The 18,133-nt window shown below is 34.9% G+C and overlaps 1 protein-coding gene across 2 annotated transcripts in view; it reads left to right on the forward strand.

Moving 5' to 3' along the window:
* Window positions 1-18,133, forward strand: part of DENND1B (DENN domain containing 1B) — a 144,629-nt gene that overhangs the window by 95,959 nt on the left and 30,537 nt on the right. For both annotated transcript variants that reach the window (XM_065743041.1, XM_065743033.1), the window contains 2 exons: window positions 6,076-6,201; window positions 15,176-15,277. In XM_065743041.1, the coding sequence (XP_065599113.1) occupies window positions 6,076-6,201; window positions 15,176-15,277 (228 nt within the window). The remainder of the gene's footprint in view (window positions 1-6,075; window positions 6,202-15,175; window positions 15,278-18,133) is intronic.

The following is an 18,133-nucleotide window of genomic DNA, read 5'->3' on the forward strand; positions in this document are numbered from 1 at the left end:
ATTATTCTGTCAGACTGACCAGTGGTCTTGACTGTGCAAAGGTCAGTGGTCACAGTTGTCCTGAATTACCAGTCCTTTTTTCATGTGGACCCTCTGCTGTGTTGCATGCTGTAATCTTCTTAATGGCTTCATTCCAATATTCACACATAATATTTTAGATTTATTGACTGTTAGAAATACTACCATGCCAGTAGCAGTTCCGCTACTCCTAAGGTATTTAAAATTGGAAAAATAAATCAGTGCAAGACTTTCAGGAATCCTTTGTTTTCTTAGAAGGGGGAAAGACCCTCTTTTTCCTCTCTTCTGACAAGAACACTTGTTTTTAAATTTTTATCATTTCACTGCGAATTTGTCTATTAGTTTTTAATTAAAAAAGATGAAAATAAATAGCTACTTCTGAGGGAGTAAATTTCCTAATGCAATAATACTTCGTTCAGTGCTTTAACAGTGTAAGACGGTAGCAAAAGAATGCTTGTGCTCTATAAAAAATTTACATAGTTACATAGATAAATTTATGTAGAAAAAGCTTAGCTGTTTCTAAACCTTGGGCCTGATTATGCAATACCTGCTTGCAGTTAACTCTGGAAAAAGATGAGTGCTTTGCTCTACTTGATCTCTTTCAGAAAAGGTTTGGAGAATGGAGGATTGCACACATAGCAACTAAGTCTTACTGGAATCAGTGTGGACTTCAAGCATAGCTTTTGTAAATATGATCTTCAGAAAACAGTAGGCTTTATTGGTTTATTGTACTGTGTTTGTTAAATATTGTCAACTGTAAAATCTGCAGAGCTGTTGAAAGATACATAGGCTTTGTAGCATGTTGGAGAATGCACACTGTGATGCAATACAGAATTCAGTATTTTTTTTCAGTTTTGTTTTTGAGGTCACAGTATTTAGCACCATAACTTAGGTGATGAACATCTCTGTTTTAAAGGTAGCATTGGAGAAGTAGGCTGTAATTCACATAGAAAATTTAAAAGTTGCTTTGTGAAATAATTACTGAGACTGAAAATTATTCTGAAAGTAGAATGTTTAAAAACAAAACTAGCTTCAGTGCTTCATTGTTTAATAGTGCAAGGAAGAAGATTATTTTTAAAATGTAAATATCATAGTTCAGTCTTTCCATGAGAAAATAGGCAGAATGTTTCTACCATCTCTTAGAAACTCTGAGCGATATTTGCAATAGTCTGAAATAGATATTTATGTTGAATCTCAAATGTGGTGCTTGAGATTCTGTTGAACCTGGTCTGACTTTGGAAGCTAGATCGCCAGATTGAAAAATGCAATTATTTTGGAAAACATTCGCATCTGACTAGATAGTGTTCTTTATTAAATGCTGGTGGACTGCCTGAGATGCTGTGTATGTAGATTACATACATACTACATACATTCTAGTATGTAGAAAACCTTTCATTAACAATATTGTTATAAATAAACTCAGATTCCATTTTCTTTTAAGATTTTTGTTTCTTCTCTCCACTATTTTCTTATTTTCTTGCTACAGAAAGTGTAATTTTACTGTTACAGTCACCTGATCTGGTGGAACACTGAAAAGTGATGTATAGCCTGACAAATGTCACACACTAAAGAAATAGCCGCGTATCTCATTTTCAGAGTGCGATAGTCACTGGGAAGTGCAGTGCATGCTTCTGCATTCCTTAGGGCACAAATCTTTCAAATACTTCCATACATGTTTAAATTTATATGCATGCTTAAGCTTTTGCAGGAGGAAGGGATTGATTAATAGTTATATCAGTTTATGATTCTTTTTAACTTTTTGTGCAGTTCTATTGTTCTACTCACATGAATATTGAAGAGATATTAGTCGTGACTTGTTTCTGATCAGGTAACTGTTTGGAAACTTAAAGGATGTATGGTGACTAGTTGGAAAAAAAAAAAAAAAAAAAGAGGGCTTCTTTTCAGCGAGCAACACAATATGTTTTGGCATTTTTTAGTTACTTCATATGTATGAGAGCAAAACCGCATACCAACCTTATGACTTCCTAAATCTCTGAAAAACTATTCTATTGATTTAAACCTTCTGAAAGCTCTGATTGCTCTTCACTGGTAGTGTTTAACAGCCCAGTGAAGTCACTTTCCTAGAGAAGCAGTTGCTAGGAGAAGATAAAAACAGTTTGCTTCTAGTGTAAATTAATAATACCATTTCTGAAACAGATCATTAAGAGAAAAAAATGTAGTGGCATTCTAACTCTGTGGTTTGTTTCTGGGTCTTTATTTTTAAGCTTTTTTAAAAGTTATTTCTGTTTAAGTTATGGAAAGAAATGGAAAAAAAAAAGTCTGGCATTCTTAATCATAGATAAAAGGATTAAAATATGTATAAGAAAAAAAAAAGGTAAAGTTGTCACAGGGGTTTATTGTAGCTTCGTACCCGTGTTGCGTATTTCCTTTGAAATTTTAGGAGTGATTTATTCTGTCATTATGGCATCACCCAAAGGAGTTTTAGGTTTAAGTGATCATAGACCTGCTGTGCACCAAATCCTTACAAGGAGTTCAAAGCACCCATTCTCATGTCTGTACTGTGGTATCGAGCACAGTAACTGCTCTGTCACTGTCTGGTTAAGCTGTGGAACTGGGAGGATTTGCAGGTAACCGACCCCAAGGGGCAGCCTGGCTTTGCTGTCACTTGGTGGTTTGATAGCACACCAGTGTTTGATGACTTCAGCTTACAGGAAACCTGGGTCAGCGGGCAGTGAGGGTGCTTAAGAGTGCTTCAGCAAGGACTCCAGCTGTGCTGCTTGAGAAATCAGGCTTGTTAAAACTCCAGTATAATCGTCTGAGGCCAGAACTCCCTCCAGGATGGCAGCCTGGTATTGCACTCCTGACAGTGCAGTGTTCTTGTGTGTTTTTGTGCCTGAACCCTCTGCCTAGCACTGTCCGTTGGAATGTTCTTAGTGGTGTTGAACTAATGATGTACTAATAATGCATTGAAATGGGAGAATTTTTGCTTTCTGGTGTTCTTTTAAATATGTATTTACCTAAAGCATCCTGGTACTTTTATTTTGGGTTATATGGGTCCTGCCAGAAATGAAAAAATAAGACAGTCCCTTTTTCCTTCACTTTGTTATATAATTCCACCCCCCTCCCCCCCATGTCTTGTTTTCCACCTTCTCTCCCTTTCTCATCTCACCTGCTGAAATTTTCTTAAACTCACCACTTTCAGTGGCCAGCATAGGACCTTTTTTCTTCTGCTTGTTCCTTTTCATTGGTATTTGTTAATTGCATTCATTCTGCCTCTACCTCCAAGAATGACACAAGGAGGATTGTTCAACTATTTATCCATCTGGAGGGAAAGACGCTAAAGGCTGATAAACCCAGAAACAAGAGATTTCACACAAGTTGGAGTGATGGTGCCTATTTTCTAACTGACTGTTTTATTTTTGCTGTTTCCATTAATACTGATCCATCAGAAGATTCTTTACTGAAACAGTGTCACCAACCAGCAGTTATGTTAGCTATTGTGTGCTTATGTACATTTGCATAGGTAGGGCCTATGCTGAGGCTAGAATTGCCAAAATGACCATTCACAGAGTGATTTGATTTAGTCACCACTGATAAACAGTTACAGATGTGTGGCTGGAAAATTCAGGTGAAGAGGACATTTGTGCTTCTTTTGTTTGTGTCCCTGTAGCTGAGCTGTACGATAAAATGTCGTGTGTTCCCAGTTCCCCATTGTGCTGTATATGGAGTGGTTATTTTTCACTTGATTGGAGATAGAAGTCCTAGAAATAATGACAGAAGAAATAGAAATAAATGGAAGTCCTAGAAATAATGACAACATCTGAACTTATGACTACTTAGTACAGTACTTCTGAAAGTATGAAGTAACTTGAACACAAGGTAGAGCTCTGAAACTGTATCATTTGATCATGTCACACCATGTGACATATGCCCTTGGGAAATATGTGGCTGGCTAGCTGAAAGGTATTTTTGAATGCCTTAGGTGAATTAAATTTCAGCTTATGAGTTATGAGTTATTCTTGATACATTTCAAGAGATAGCATTGGATTAATTTTGGCTTAAGAAATAAAATCAAATCATTGTTCCTGTTTTTAAAAAAACTATTGAACTCTAATTATTGTTTCACAATTATTATTTAATGCAACTATACCAGATTTAATATTTTTTACTGGTGTGGCTGTTTTCTGTTTTTATTTTTTTAAAAGGCATAAACTGGTGTAAGTTAAGTAACAATATAGGACTTGTTTTAAAACATCTTTTTTTTCACATCCATGTATGCAAGATATAGTTTAGAATAGCTTAGATTTCCAAGAAAGTAGAGTGAAAAGGAAATTTTCATGTTTAAGTTGCTTTGTTCATCATGAGAGAGACAGTGCTCTAAGGCTTTTTTTTTTTTTTTTTGCTTTCGTTGAAGGTGAGCTAACACTGATGGGGAGACTTCCCTTCAACAAAGTATATCCCCCGTTTATTTGCACCAGAATTAAATAAACCTAATTTTTAGCAATTTTAATATGATGGTACAGCACGAAACAAAGAAAATAAATTAACATACATTTTTTTTCCAACCTTGACCTCCCTAAGTGTTTTTTGTACTGAGGATTGTACCCTTTTTTTCTTTCTTTTGAGGTGTAAAGGCAAAACTTAAATGAGCCTTGGTGTGTGCTTTCCATGGGCTAAACGAAGCAGGCACTAAACTTTTATCTAGATCTATGGAGCCTGGATATAAATCGAAAAGATCACAGCTATGGGGAAAAGACCCATACTGTAAAGGCCTTTCTGCATAGATTATGAACATCATAACTCAATAATTCTTTTTTCAAAACTATAGTTATAATTGGACCCAATGGGGGTCTCTCTCTTTGATCAGATCACAGTAACTGTGACTTTACACTGGAAAATGTCACTACTGTGAAGGTTTATCACCTGTAGAGCTGGTCTTTTCTCTGATGCCATGTTCAGTTCTCATTAGCATTATTCAAAGTTTAGTTGTTAATTAGGTTGACACTTCAATTACAATCATCATCTACAAGAACAGTCATGACTGCTTGCATAAAGAAACAAAAAGATACTCATTCTTGCATACATTTCTGAAAGAATGAAAGATTTTTTGCTGATGGTATGTGCTCATAATGTTCTGGTTAAAGAGTAACTATATGTGTTACTTTGTACAGCATTTAATGACATAAATATTGCTGTTATGGTTATGTTATAATATGAAGGGAGGCAGAATCTTGTATTCACAGCATAATTGAAGTTGGCTTGTTTCTCCAGATATCCCTCATGGTTATAATTAGGAGAATATAACTATAATTGGGTGTAATTCCACATATCTTTAAAGAATACTATAACAATTCCAGATTCATATATTTTTTTTTCTAGAATATCTTCAAGTAATGGCCATCCATGCTAAGAAAAGACAGATCTTAAAAAAAATAAATCTAGCACAAAAATATGCATTTTTTTCTTTTTTTCTTGATTCTTTTCATTTCAAGCTGCAAGTGCCTCATGTGACAGTTGTCTTTTTTTTTCCTTTTACATGTTTTATTTTAAGAATAATTCAAAAGACAGTGTACCACTGAATTTATGCAAACTTTTCCCATTGATAGATACTGGTAGCAGCTATTCCTATGGGGCATGAGAAATGATGTAAGATAGTAATTTGATGTTTTAAACAATCTCTATAGCTGTATCTCAAGTGAGCAATGGGAGTCCTTAAAACAAATCTTTGAAATATAAATTTAAAAACCTAATTGTCTTTATTTGAAATGAGAAGACAAATTTTGTGATTGAAAGAAGTCTGCAGAAAAGTGGCTCACATACAGTTTACTGTAAAATAATTAAGCTCATTTATGTCAAGAGGCCTTGGGAAAAAAAGAGAGCGTAACCAGTTCACATTAGCACTCTACCATCATCCCCTGCCTTCATTTCAATTAACAGACCAGCAGGTGCTCTTTGCAGTTAAAAAGATAAGCTATCAAGGAGGAGGATGAATTTTTGGCTGACCTGTAGACACTATGGTTTGCCTGCTGATTGGGTTCATACCTCGCTGTACCAATTTCTGAGGTGTTAATTTAACTGTTCCACTCTGTCATGCAGGTCTCGGCCCTGAAAAATAAACTGAAAAAGCAGTCTACAGCTACGGGTGACGGAGTAGCCAAGGCGTTTCTTCGGGCACAGGCATCACTGTTTGGATCCTACAGAGATGCACTAAGATACAGACCAGTAAGACAACTTCTTCTTTCCATTAATTTACAAGAGCATAGGCTCATTCTTTTGCAAGGAAAATATGGAATATCCCAATCTGAAACATCTCAAATCAATGGTTTTAAATCTTACTCTGAACACAAAGTATTGATGATTTAGAAGACAATAGTACCTCCTTATGGTGAATTGTACTGAAAAATGTATATTTGTCCAGAGTCAACTATTTTCTTATTTGTGTCACTTGTGTAATTTATTTAGTATAAAATTGTTTACATTAATGAAAGCATTTACAGCTCACCTTATTTAATGTACTGGAGAATTGAAGAGGCTGTGCTTTTCAGAGGCTCAGTCATTTTTCACTGTACAGATCCAGAGACTTTGCTGTGTTTGAGGCCAGAAGTTCTTTATTTCCAAGCAGGTGCCAGATATGATGATTCAAACCAATGTGCCTACATTTATACGCTTATCTTGATGCCACTGAGAAAACAAGAAAAATGAAAATCCCATTCATTTCATTGGAGCTTCAGAACTTGTATTTCTGAGGTTTTGTGGTACTTGGATAATGTGTTTCAGGCTTTCATCCTTTCTGGTGTACATAGGTGGCACATATTGATCCTATTAGATGATAAAATAATTTATCAGAAATGGCATGTGGATTAATTTCAAATTACTTTCCTATGATATTTACAAATTCCTGACAGTAGTTTCATTTGATAAATGTGCATTGAGATGACATTGACTGAATCAGAGTCTGAGAACACGGCTTTTATGCTGTTCTTTTAAAAATCAAGACTGGTCTAAGTTCAGAATATTTCAGACAAATAGTGAAATTTAGCAGGAGAAAAATCATCATTCTTAAGGCATTAAACAGGATCTGCCTCCTACCAAGTGGTCCTTATTGCCACAAGCGTTTTACACTGTTGCTGTCTATGCCACTAGAAAGCACTAGACAACTATTGAGATTAAAAACTAATGCATGTGGAAACGTTTAAGGGTTTAGTGTAAGTATTTGTGTTTGACAGACGTTATAGTTTTCTTTTGATATGGAAACTCAGTTTGCATATGATATTGAAAGTATTCTACCTGTTTTCAAAATTGCCGAAGGACAACACAGTATCAATTACATAAAAATAGATCTTTTCAACAAAACAGATATGGTTTATTCTATACCAGCATTACTTGACATTGCACTGGAAGGAGTTATCTAACTTTTCCTTAGTCCAAAGATGATGACGCTGGTCATTGTCAACCAAAGTCAGCTTGTGTTACAAGCAGTTGTGTCAAAAATTGTCTTAAACTACAATCAGTACATCCAAGCAAAATGATGTCAGTCTGGCTGAAGTTCTTAACCTTTGTTCTGGAGTTGTTAACCATTGTTCTAGGGTGGAGTCAGTCCTTTGTGTTGTGGTGAGTTTTTTGAATGGAACATAAGTTCTTCAGCATTCTGATTAGGATCTTTGTTGAATTCAGCTCTGCTTTCCATTTTATTTCAGTTTGTCTGTTACCATATCTGAGATGTCTGCTTTTGCATTGTATTGGAAGCAGTGCATCATACATCACTTCTGTTGGCACACATGTCTGAATGACCTTTTCCATCTTTGCTTCTGCATCGTTCTTTTTTGAGTATTAATTTTTTGGCACACTGATTGCACATAAGAGAAGGTACTTCTCAAATTGTTGTGGCCTGATTTTTTATTTTTTTTATTTCATTTCTAAGATATGTTATTTCAGAATATTTTAACAGTCAAAAGTCTGCAGGCAATTGTTAGCATTTCGTAGATTGGCATCAACTTGTCTGAGGACCAAGTGTATATATGTATTTCAAAAAATAAAAATTGAGCTGCATTCATGTTGTGCTGACTACTATAGTTTTTTACAGAATCTGTGTTGTGATAGAAAAAACTTACTAGGAGCTGAACTTGTTCCAGATTAGCAGAGACTAAGAGGAGTGGTTCTGTGATAGTTCAGCTCATTTTGCTTGGTCCTAAACTAAGTTTAGTGACTTATAAGTTAGAAGGTTCAAGAAAGCCAGTTGCTTTTGACTATATTGGGACCATTTGTCAGGAGTCTCAGGACACTTGAATTGTTATTGCGAAGAAGATAGTATCCTTTGTCTTGGAGTCTGTGATGCTAAATCTAATATAGAAAATCTAAACCAGAGTTAGGGAGTTTGTTTATACTCTTTTAGAGCTAACGTAGTATTCTCACTGAAAGTTTATAAGGGATATACTTAAAATATTTTCTAGGTAGTTTTGAACTACTTTTGCTGTAAATAAACTTGTTGTATTTTCAGATCAAGAAGTGGAAGGCTTTGGGATACTGTTTTTAGGATCAGAAATATCCTGATGAAAAATGTTTAGATAGTTATTCCTTGCCTGTAAGTTTAAAAATATGTTCAAGTGAACTACTTTACTTGCAGCAGAGTGTTCTGTATGATTTTAACTTGAAACATGAAACAACTGTCATTAATATTCACTTTGAGTAAAGAACAGCTTTGATAGTGTCTGTACTCATCCAACACTTCTCTTCATTCCAAACGCTGCTCGTCACACTGAACATTCATTCTGTGCAACTGTTTGTTTTCAGCATAGGACAGATTCTCCTTGGTGTAGCAATATGTCTTCAACAAACGTCTAGCAATTATTGAAAATAATGTGATTGGTGAAAGGGAAAATGGGAAGCCTCAGGGGTCTTGAAAGGAGTTCATGGGACTCCAAAAGACCATATGGAAAATTTGACTATGTGAATACTGGGAGGAAATATGACGTGCAATGGATATAGGTGATAATATTTTTTTTTGTGCAATAAATAATAAGAAAAATCTCATTCCAGTAGAGTTTTCAAGAAAAGCAGAAATAGGTGTTTTCTACAGTTTAATCATGGCACTGAATTGAAAAAAAGAGATATCAGTCAAATCTGATATAACTGACAAATTTAATTTTTATAGTATCTTTAGCAACTACTGCATAATAGGAGTGAATCAGTAATCAGTACAGTTTGTGATAAAGAAACCAGCTTCTAAAGAGTGTGCATTTCTAGCTTTATGTGATTATTTATTTTTCTTTATTCTTATTATTATTTATTTTAGTGTTGACTACTAAATCAGCTCTACAAGAGCTGAAGGTCATTTTCTACTTTACTTTAATACAGAAGGAATCTACTTCATGCATGGTTGTTGAGGAATGACTGAAAATATTGCTTTTATAGCCTGTTTTTTATAGCCAATCACCCTTCCAAGATTTTGATAGGGAAAGAAAAAAGAAAATAAAACAGATTTTCATCTTTACTGACTTCCTTGTCATTTGAGAAATTGCCAAAAATAATCCATGCATTCAAAGAAAATCTTCTCAGTGGAATACCAGTGTATTGTTGTGCTAGCCCAACTAGCAGTTGCAGTAGCAGCCATTGTATGATCTGTAACGTCAGTAACCATGAACAATTTTGATCACAAGAGTCTGACCCTGCTGTGACATTGCAAGGATCAAAGTATTGTGATGTATCCTTAAACCAGGTAGATGCACATACATACAGAAATTTTTATTTTGTCTATTCACAGCTTGGCCTTGAACCTTTGGTTGCTCCTATTTTCTTTAGGTAGTCCAACATTTATTGGAATTTATTACAAAATAATATTGCATGTTTCAGAACTTGCAAAGGTGGGAGTTAACTAGAAAGATTACAGTTATGCAGTTTATTTCACTGTCAGTCAATGTATCTGCAATATTGCAATCCTTTCGAGCTATTTCACTTCACATGTTTTTCATGGGTATTTTTCAGGCAGCCTTCTTAGATGCAAACCAGACAATCAAAATTTCAGCAATGCTATAGGGGCAAGGAAAAATGGACCTTACGCATGAACTTGTGCAAACCTTGTAGGTGACAGCAAATATTAGGTTTTTGTGTTTTGTTTTTTTTTTCCCATTAAATGCATGCAATATAGTCATATAATAAAACCAAGTGGTGTAAAAAAAATTCTTCAAAAGATGATATTTCACTTACTATGACTAGAAGGGAAAAGGTAGGTGAGATTTTGGGGTTAAAAGAGGAAAGATAATAATGAATAATAATAGAGACTAATTTTAACATTGGGGAAAAAAGGAAAACGTCTTTCCCACTTTGCTTATGACTGGCAAGCATCAGGAAGAATTACAGGTATGATTTTAAAAAAGAAAAATACACTGACACTTCAAATGTATTTCAAATAAACAAATCTTTGAGAAATACCTATTTGAAAACTAGAGGGTATAAGCAGCAATAAGTTATTTTCTGCTTCTGAAGATCTGGCTTTTCTTCCAAGAATTAGCTAACAAAAAAAATCACCTTCAGTTTTTGGGGGAAAAACTCATCAGAGCTATTGATGTTAAACCAAAACAAATAAACCCAGCATAACTTTGTTTTAAATTATGATGATTGTAACGTCATTCATCAAAAATTACTTAAAGAAGAGCAAAGGCTAATGGCATGGTTTGGAATTCTTGCCTGCCGGAGTTCATAGTCTGATAGACGTTCTGAGGGGATGGGAAAGACTCTGTAGTAGAGGTAGCACAGCCTGTCAGACCTTGCTTTAATTGAATGCTTTCTAGAATGCTTTGGGCCTGTACTTTTAAAAGTACACTTTTAAAAATAGTTAGTTCAACTTTCAAAGAAACCTAGTTATTGTATTCAAAATGAAAGAAAGCAAAATAGTGCAGTTAAGTGTTATGTGAGGGAAATGGAAGGATATTTCAAGGTTCGGAATGCTTCTGAATGCATGACTGTCATGTCATTGTCACAGTGACAATGCTTAAATTGTGGCTCATGATCAAGTTTCAAAATGAAATCTTTTGAGGACACAAATGTCTCTAGAAATGGACATTGATCTGTTTGCTTTTTGCTGAAGTTAGGCATGAAAATTCAGGAGTAGAGAAACAGAGTAATAAAATGCCAGAACATAGCTTGTGTTTAAGTGCAGAACCATCCTGTGTTGTTCCTGTTATCTGTCTCTGTTGTCACTTTTCTAAAACCTTTTTTTCATGTTAAAAGCCATAATGTTACATTAAGAATTGTAATGGTTCTTTTTTGAATGTAGATGTTAATAGTGGTGTTAGAGGGGCTTAATTGTGACTGCAGAGAAATATCAGCTCATCTGAATCTTTGATTAGGTGGATGGCAAGAAATGGGCAAATCTTGTAGTAATTTGTTTGTAATTTTACTTGGTATTTTCATAAGTAGAAGATGTAGTTAAGTCATACTCAGTTATTTCTTCTACAACTGTTATGCCAACAGCTGAAATTTCATCTTTTTACTTCCTTGATGTTAAACAGAGGGATTTTTGTATGAAATTAAGAATGATGTTTAAAAATGGACTTTTTTGGATAAATGATGCAACACTAAGGAATTTATACCTATCTTATTCTCATTTTGTAATAACCTGGAGTTGCCATGTGAAACTGTACCAATTGTAGCAATAGTACAAACAGTGTAAGAGTTGTTTCATGCTGGAAAGATATGAATGTCTCCTGAAATAATTGAAATGCCAGTACTTCTTGTTAAACATGCCTTCTAATCTATGCTACCTTTCCTTTAGAAACCATTGCACAGTTTTAGGTCGCTACTTCCCTGTACGTTGAGGTCTGCATAAATAGCTTTCTTAAATGGCAAATGTAGCTTGGAGTGAAAAATGCCTGCTGTGTGTGGCAGGCTATGAAAGGGGAGGAAAGTTCTATAGCAACTGCTGTTAAAAGGACAGATATCTTGTTTGGGCATAGACTGTTTGGTCTGAGTATTAGCTGTCTACTTTTCAGTGTGGAGTCCCTACTGGGTTTTGATCGAACTTGTTTTGAAAGTACATTGCAGATCAATATGGAAGGGGCCATTTGATGGTGAAGTAGTTAAATATCAGAGGAGCATTCTTCCAAAACTCAGACTTTCTGAAGATACCCAGCTGTATTTGCAGAAACAAGAATGTTACAAGCTTCATGTCCACAAACTTCTGGAGCTTTTGTGTTTCTATTAAATAAATAGCTTCATTTTTAAATAGCAATCCAAAACATCTCATGTTTACAGTAATAAACTTGAAGATTTGGCGAAGTTTTATTAGGAAAATTATGTATTTGTTCAGAGTATGAAACGAAGGAAAGAATTAAGTGTTAACAGTGTTTGTTATTTAATGCAATTTCAGTAAAGTTATTGCAGGTATTCAAAAAACCGATGTCTGAAATTTCTGCAGATTTCAATAGATTTTCTCCCTTTCATGTGATGACCAGGTAGGAGCTTTGAGCCTACTTGAATTTTTAAAGCAACCTTACTATCAGTAGATTGCAATAATTGCATTACTTTTGGATGTGAACCAAATTAGATCTGAATGCATTTTCAGCTGAGGTGTAGCTTTGGCTATTCTGTTTCTGAACTTTGTTGATAAGGCAGCAGATGCAACAGTGCATGAGTGCTTACTAAATATCTGAAGTATCCACTGATAAAGGGAAATATTTAGGAGAATAGCACAGCCGTACACTAAAAATGTGCGTTGAGCTGCCATTTCCTGGCATTCTGCTACATGGCTCAGGCCAGAGCAGTACTGTCAGGGAGAGCTCTTGCTGCTCTCTCTTCCTAGGCTGATATGGAGGGGAGAGCAGGAGTGCCTATTTTCTCTTTTACAGGGAGATAACCTCTCCTTTCTGTCTTTCATCTTTCCCACAGCATTGGGAAAAGTGGCAGTGAAGGCTTTGCTTACTTATAATTTTTCTAAAGAATATGTCTGGAAAACAATATCCTTCTCTTTCTTTGCTCCTTCATTTAAGGTTTCAGTGTGTTATGAGTCATCATCTAGTCAGTTCTGCACTCCCACATAGCCTCTATATTTTCAGAAATCATTTGTTGCGTAAAGAAATATATAAATAAGGATTTTTTTCTTATTTGCTGCCTTTAATTTTTTTTTGGAAGAACGACAGAACTGAGAAGGGAGTCTGCCCTCAGGAACACCATGTCTTGTAACACCATATCTCACTGGAGACTGTTTCATTTGTTTTGAAGCACTTTAAATTTGCTAAGTAGCTTGAGGTCATCTTCCTAAGACAAGAGTCTTCAGGAGCTCAAGAAGAGCTAATGCAAAGTGGGTCAGGAAGGCAGTGCTATTTAAAGTACCACAAACAGTTCAAGCTCTTTGACAGATTAAGCATGTCCTGCATGTGTACAGTGTTTACCAGTTATCTCTGGATAAGCAGTAGGTGGAGTAATGGCATGCTCATCTTGGAGACGTGATGAAGATGATGCTGTATTGAGATGGTTTTGCAAATCATTGCACTCCAGCTACTCTGTGAAAGGGAAGGATTGTGTTAGGTAAATTTGCTTAAATATTGCTTCTAAATCTTCCTGGGAGAATTCTTTTCTAAAATCAGGATTTCCTGAAAGATATCAGAATGTAAAACTTAAAAACAAGTTAAGAGTGAAATTGCATGCTTTGCTGATTAGAATTGGAACTCTGCAGTTTTTAGATACTTTGAATTTCAGTGCTGTGTTAAGGTATCCAAAATCTGGTTTCAGCTATGACAAGATGTCCTGCAAACTGAAAAAGTGGGAAGCTTTTGGTAGCATGAGAATAGGATTTTAAAAGAATGTGAGGGTGGTTTTACTGCTAGATTTCATAGGAGCATACCTACATCATTTAAAAAGAAAATACAAGGTATAAAACCATTTGAAAATGATTTACTCACAAAGGCCATGTGCCAATACCACCCTGTATTCTAGAAGCGCAGAACGTCCCAGGAAGCCAGGAAAGTGTATGAAGTACCATGTGCAATTAAAGTTCACCAGGGTGCGGAGCGGAAAGCAGTGGTGGTCGTGGGCATGAATACATTTGTCTTCAAAGTGGCTAACAGTTGGAGCCTGACAGGACTCCTGTTTTAGTATCAGAAAGATCAATATAGGAGATATCTTTGATCTTTTTTTCTTTTGAATGACTGAGGCCTCTTAGTCTGTTCTGGGTATTTAGTTTTTGGGTAGTAAAACAACCTAGGGGCAGATTTATGTGTGGAATTTCGTTGGATTCCAATTTTTTTGTCTTAAAGTCCCTTGCTAATTGTTTCTAAACTGTTGACCTTTTTATTCTTTATACTTGGATGGGAGGCCTCTTGGATTTGTGATGAAATCAGTTAACGTCTCCATCACTATACAAACTTTTTAGAGTATGCATTATTTATTTATTTAAATCTTAACAGCTTCAAATATTGATCACAAAATATTGACAAGACTAACGATAGGAAAGAGTGCCTGTCAGTAACTTCCAGTGCTCTGTGCACACTGAGGATAGCAAATGGTAAATCAAATTAAGGGATAACATTAGAGCCACTTTAAATAATCTTTATTTTCAAATGGGTGCTGTTTACACATAGTAAGTTTTCTAATACTTAATTTTTAATAAAGGCTCATTGATTTTATTATTATTATTATTACTATTATTATTATTACTATTATTATTATTATTTTGTAGAGCACATGGTTAACTACAGGCTATGTAGTTCTCTATGTAGTTGTGTTGGGATAACATTTTATTTTACCAAATGTTAATCTGGCCCATTTTGATTTTTTCCAAAAGCCAATGTTTGTGGCTTTTGTTGTTGTGTAAATAATGTCAAAATAAATTAAATTTGCTGCAGTGTTTTCCTGTTAAGTGAGAGCAATGAGGTTTGAACTGTTCAAAGCAGAGGACCTGCTACTCCTCAAATTTTGATCCACTTCCTTGTAATATTTAATGGAGAGTACATTAGAGGTAATATGAACCAACTTTAAACCAACTCACTTTTTCCCTGCAAAGTGCTTTTTCTAGACTGGCTTTAATGCTTCGTAAATGAGAGGTTCAATTGCAACGTGTATTCTGAGAGCTATTTAAAATGTATGATTTCATTGCTGTTGTCTATGTGTTTTTACTTTATGCATGTATAGTGAGATATTAAATAAATCAACACGTTTGTATAATGTAGTTAATATCCAATGTTTTCCATTTAATTTTTTTTAGGGAGAACCTATAACTTTCTGTGAGAATAGTTTTGTGAAGCATCGTTCCAGTACTACTAAACAGTTCCTGGAAACTGCAGTTAATCTTCAACTGTTTAAACAGGTATGAGATGGTAAAAGACCCCAATTTAATGATCTTCTTTGGAAATGCATTCATATTTAAATATATATCCCTTCCTATCACTGAATGAAACTCCAGGATAAAACGCAAGTATTTGTGTACAGGCAGTCATCCTAGTGTTGTTCTATTATTAAAATATCAACTATAGCTTAAAAAAAAAAAAAGAGCTGGGGAAAAAAAAAGTGAAAATAACTAAACTCCAGGGTGCAGTGCCAGTGCAGCACCTCTTCAGAGCTGGTCAGCAAGTCACCTGGACAAGAAAAATTGTGGATTTCCCATTTTGATGGTGGATCTTTATTTTCAGCTCCCTTGACTCGTGACCGAAGAGTCTAAACAGCAAAGTGCTTACTTAAATTGGTCTTTGTTGGCATTCTATTTAAAAACTGGATTCATACTGCAATTGCAGGTTTCACTGCTAGGGTTTTGGAAGTAGGCATAGAAAGAATGTTGCCAACCCAAGCCATAGTGGCAGTCTGAAGAATGTTGCAGTCAATTAAAGAAAACCTGAGATGCAAAATAGTTAATTTCTTGTGAATATCTTAAATGATTGAGGCATGAGAGTTCATGTTAAAGTTATCTAATGGACTCCTTTGAAGATCTACTACCATGATAGATAAGGGAAAATCATTATATACAGGATTTTCTATTTTTCAAAAAATGTTTGGTGCTAATCAGGAGGTAATGTGAAGATTTATGTAAGGGTGATTATTTGCAGAAGTCTCTGAAAACGTGTCCTTCATATTTATTAAGGAAATACTGATTGTAGAATTGGGCTCCTTCACTTTTACTCCTATATTACGTGGTTAAAAAATGTAAATAAAAATAAGAAATAATGAAGATATCTGAAGCCTTTTGGAGTATCTGGGTCAAGTGATTGATGTGGAAAGAAGTAACAGAGCAAGCTGTTTACATTTTGCATATCTTAAGACTTGAAGTTTTTTAGCAAGAAAGATGCTTACAAATGAAGTTTCCCAATTGTTGTCATGTTCCTAAGCGAGGTCTTCAGTTGTAAGGAAACGGTTTAACTTCACTGAAATGATGGGCTTGTCAGTATGGCTCTGAACTTAACTCATTATGTTTTAGTATGTTCAACTAAAAATAATCAGTTTATAGTTTGTTTATAACTTGTTTTTAATTTTATTCACACTAAAGGAAATAATATATTACAAAGGATTAAGAAATAGTAACAATTTTGATGATGTGTGTGGTTTAATAGTAAACATTTTTTCATTTTCTTGCTTTGCTGTGATTGTTATTCCCCCTTCAGCTAATCCTCAGCCCAGCTGCATCTTTTATAGTTTTTCCCACTGACAAATGAATTATTTTCAAGGTTCTTTTCAACAGAATAAACTGTACTCTATTATGTTCCTGAAAATGACTAATTAAGTGGGAAATAATTTTTTAGAAGCAGAAAATGGGTATGTAAAATATTTTGGAGTGCTATTTGCATTGACTGACAAGTAAGCCTAACTAGTGCCATTTTTTAGAATTGTTGCTGTGGGTTTTTTTGTTTGCTTGTTTATTTTTGGTGGGGGTACTATTTTAAATCTTCTCTCTCCCCTCCACCTCTGTTCTTCTTGGAAGTTCATTGGAGTACCAGGAAATCATCCTATGGTGATTTCCAGTTTCCACTGTAAACTGTGTAATTAATTCTTTGTGTTCTTCACATTCCAGTTATTTTCATCTTCAACATCACCTATTTTTACCTTCTGTTAAATTTCTACCTTCTGTTGTATTTTGATGTGTTTTCTGTTAACGATGTCACCAAGTGTATTGGCACGTGCCGGTCTTTTGTATGAACATCACTGACTAACCTGTAAATAGGATTAGTCCTAGCATTAACCCTTAAATGTCATTACTGGAGACACTTGCGATCTGGTGCTTCTCTTTTATAACAAGCTGATTTCTTTTGTGGGCACGTCCTCATCTGGCATAACGTCCAGGTACTGTTCAGATATTCTGCTTTTACTTCATCTGAACAAATGTTTGAAGGTAGATGCACTGGACTTTTCTCGTATAGTTAAATTGCATTTCCTTTATCAAGAAAATCTCAAAGAATATGTGAGAACTTGCCCTCTGATAACTTGTGTGGTACATCTCCCATTTACCTTTCTTGCCTCCTTCAAATTTACTCACAACATCATCAGACTGCTAAGGGCAAACTGACAGACCAGCACTTACCACATCCCTCGTTTTTCAAGTAATTGTACTGTTGCTTCCACTGTATTTCAGTCTTCAAGTGTAAGGAATTAATAGTAGCACATGTCAGATAGTTCTTTTGAGTGTCCAGGGGAACTATTAATTCATTCATAGAATTACCATGTACACTAATGTTACAATACTTCATTAAACAATATAACTATATGAGTAATATAGTTTGAGCTGCTATTGTGTGGAAATTCTTTGCTAAGTTCTTGTTCTTAGTAACTGATGATTCGCTTAGAGTTTTTACTGCTTCCTACATTTGTTTATATGTTTGGATTTGACTCAAAACAGCATTCTCTGCTTTCCCTCTGTAGCATGCCACAAACCCTTCTGAATTTCATATGGTCTGTTCTTTACTTTTAGAATTCAAAAATATTTAAGGAATATGATAGTCCTATTTTGTCTGATAAAATCCAAGAGTAATATCAGAGTTAGCTTTTTTCATTAGAAGTGGTAGTCAAGCATGGTGCCTCTGGATCTGTCAGAGAATGCATTAATTGAACTGATTTTCCAGAGCTTTAAAAATAAGAGAAGAAAATGATATAAGGCATGCATGATTCCAAATGTTTTTGGTTTTGTTTTTTTTTCCATTTGGTGATTTAAATGCAACTCATAATAGTAAATTACTCCAAA

Source organism: Cyrtonyx montezumae, unplaced genomic scaffold (genome assembly GCF_038088225.1).
Source record: "Cyrtonyx montezumae isolate F1298 unplaced genomic scaffold, pur_monq_1.0 scaffold_1, whole genome shotgun sequence".
Classification (NCBI taxonomy): Eukaryota; Metazoa; Chordata; class Aves; order Galliformes; family Odontophoridae; genus Cyrtonyx; species Cyrtonyx montezumae.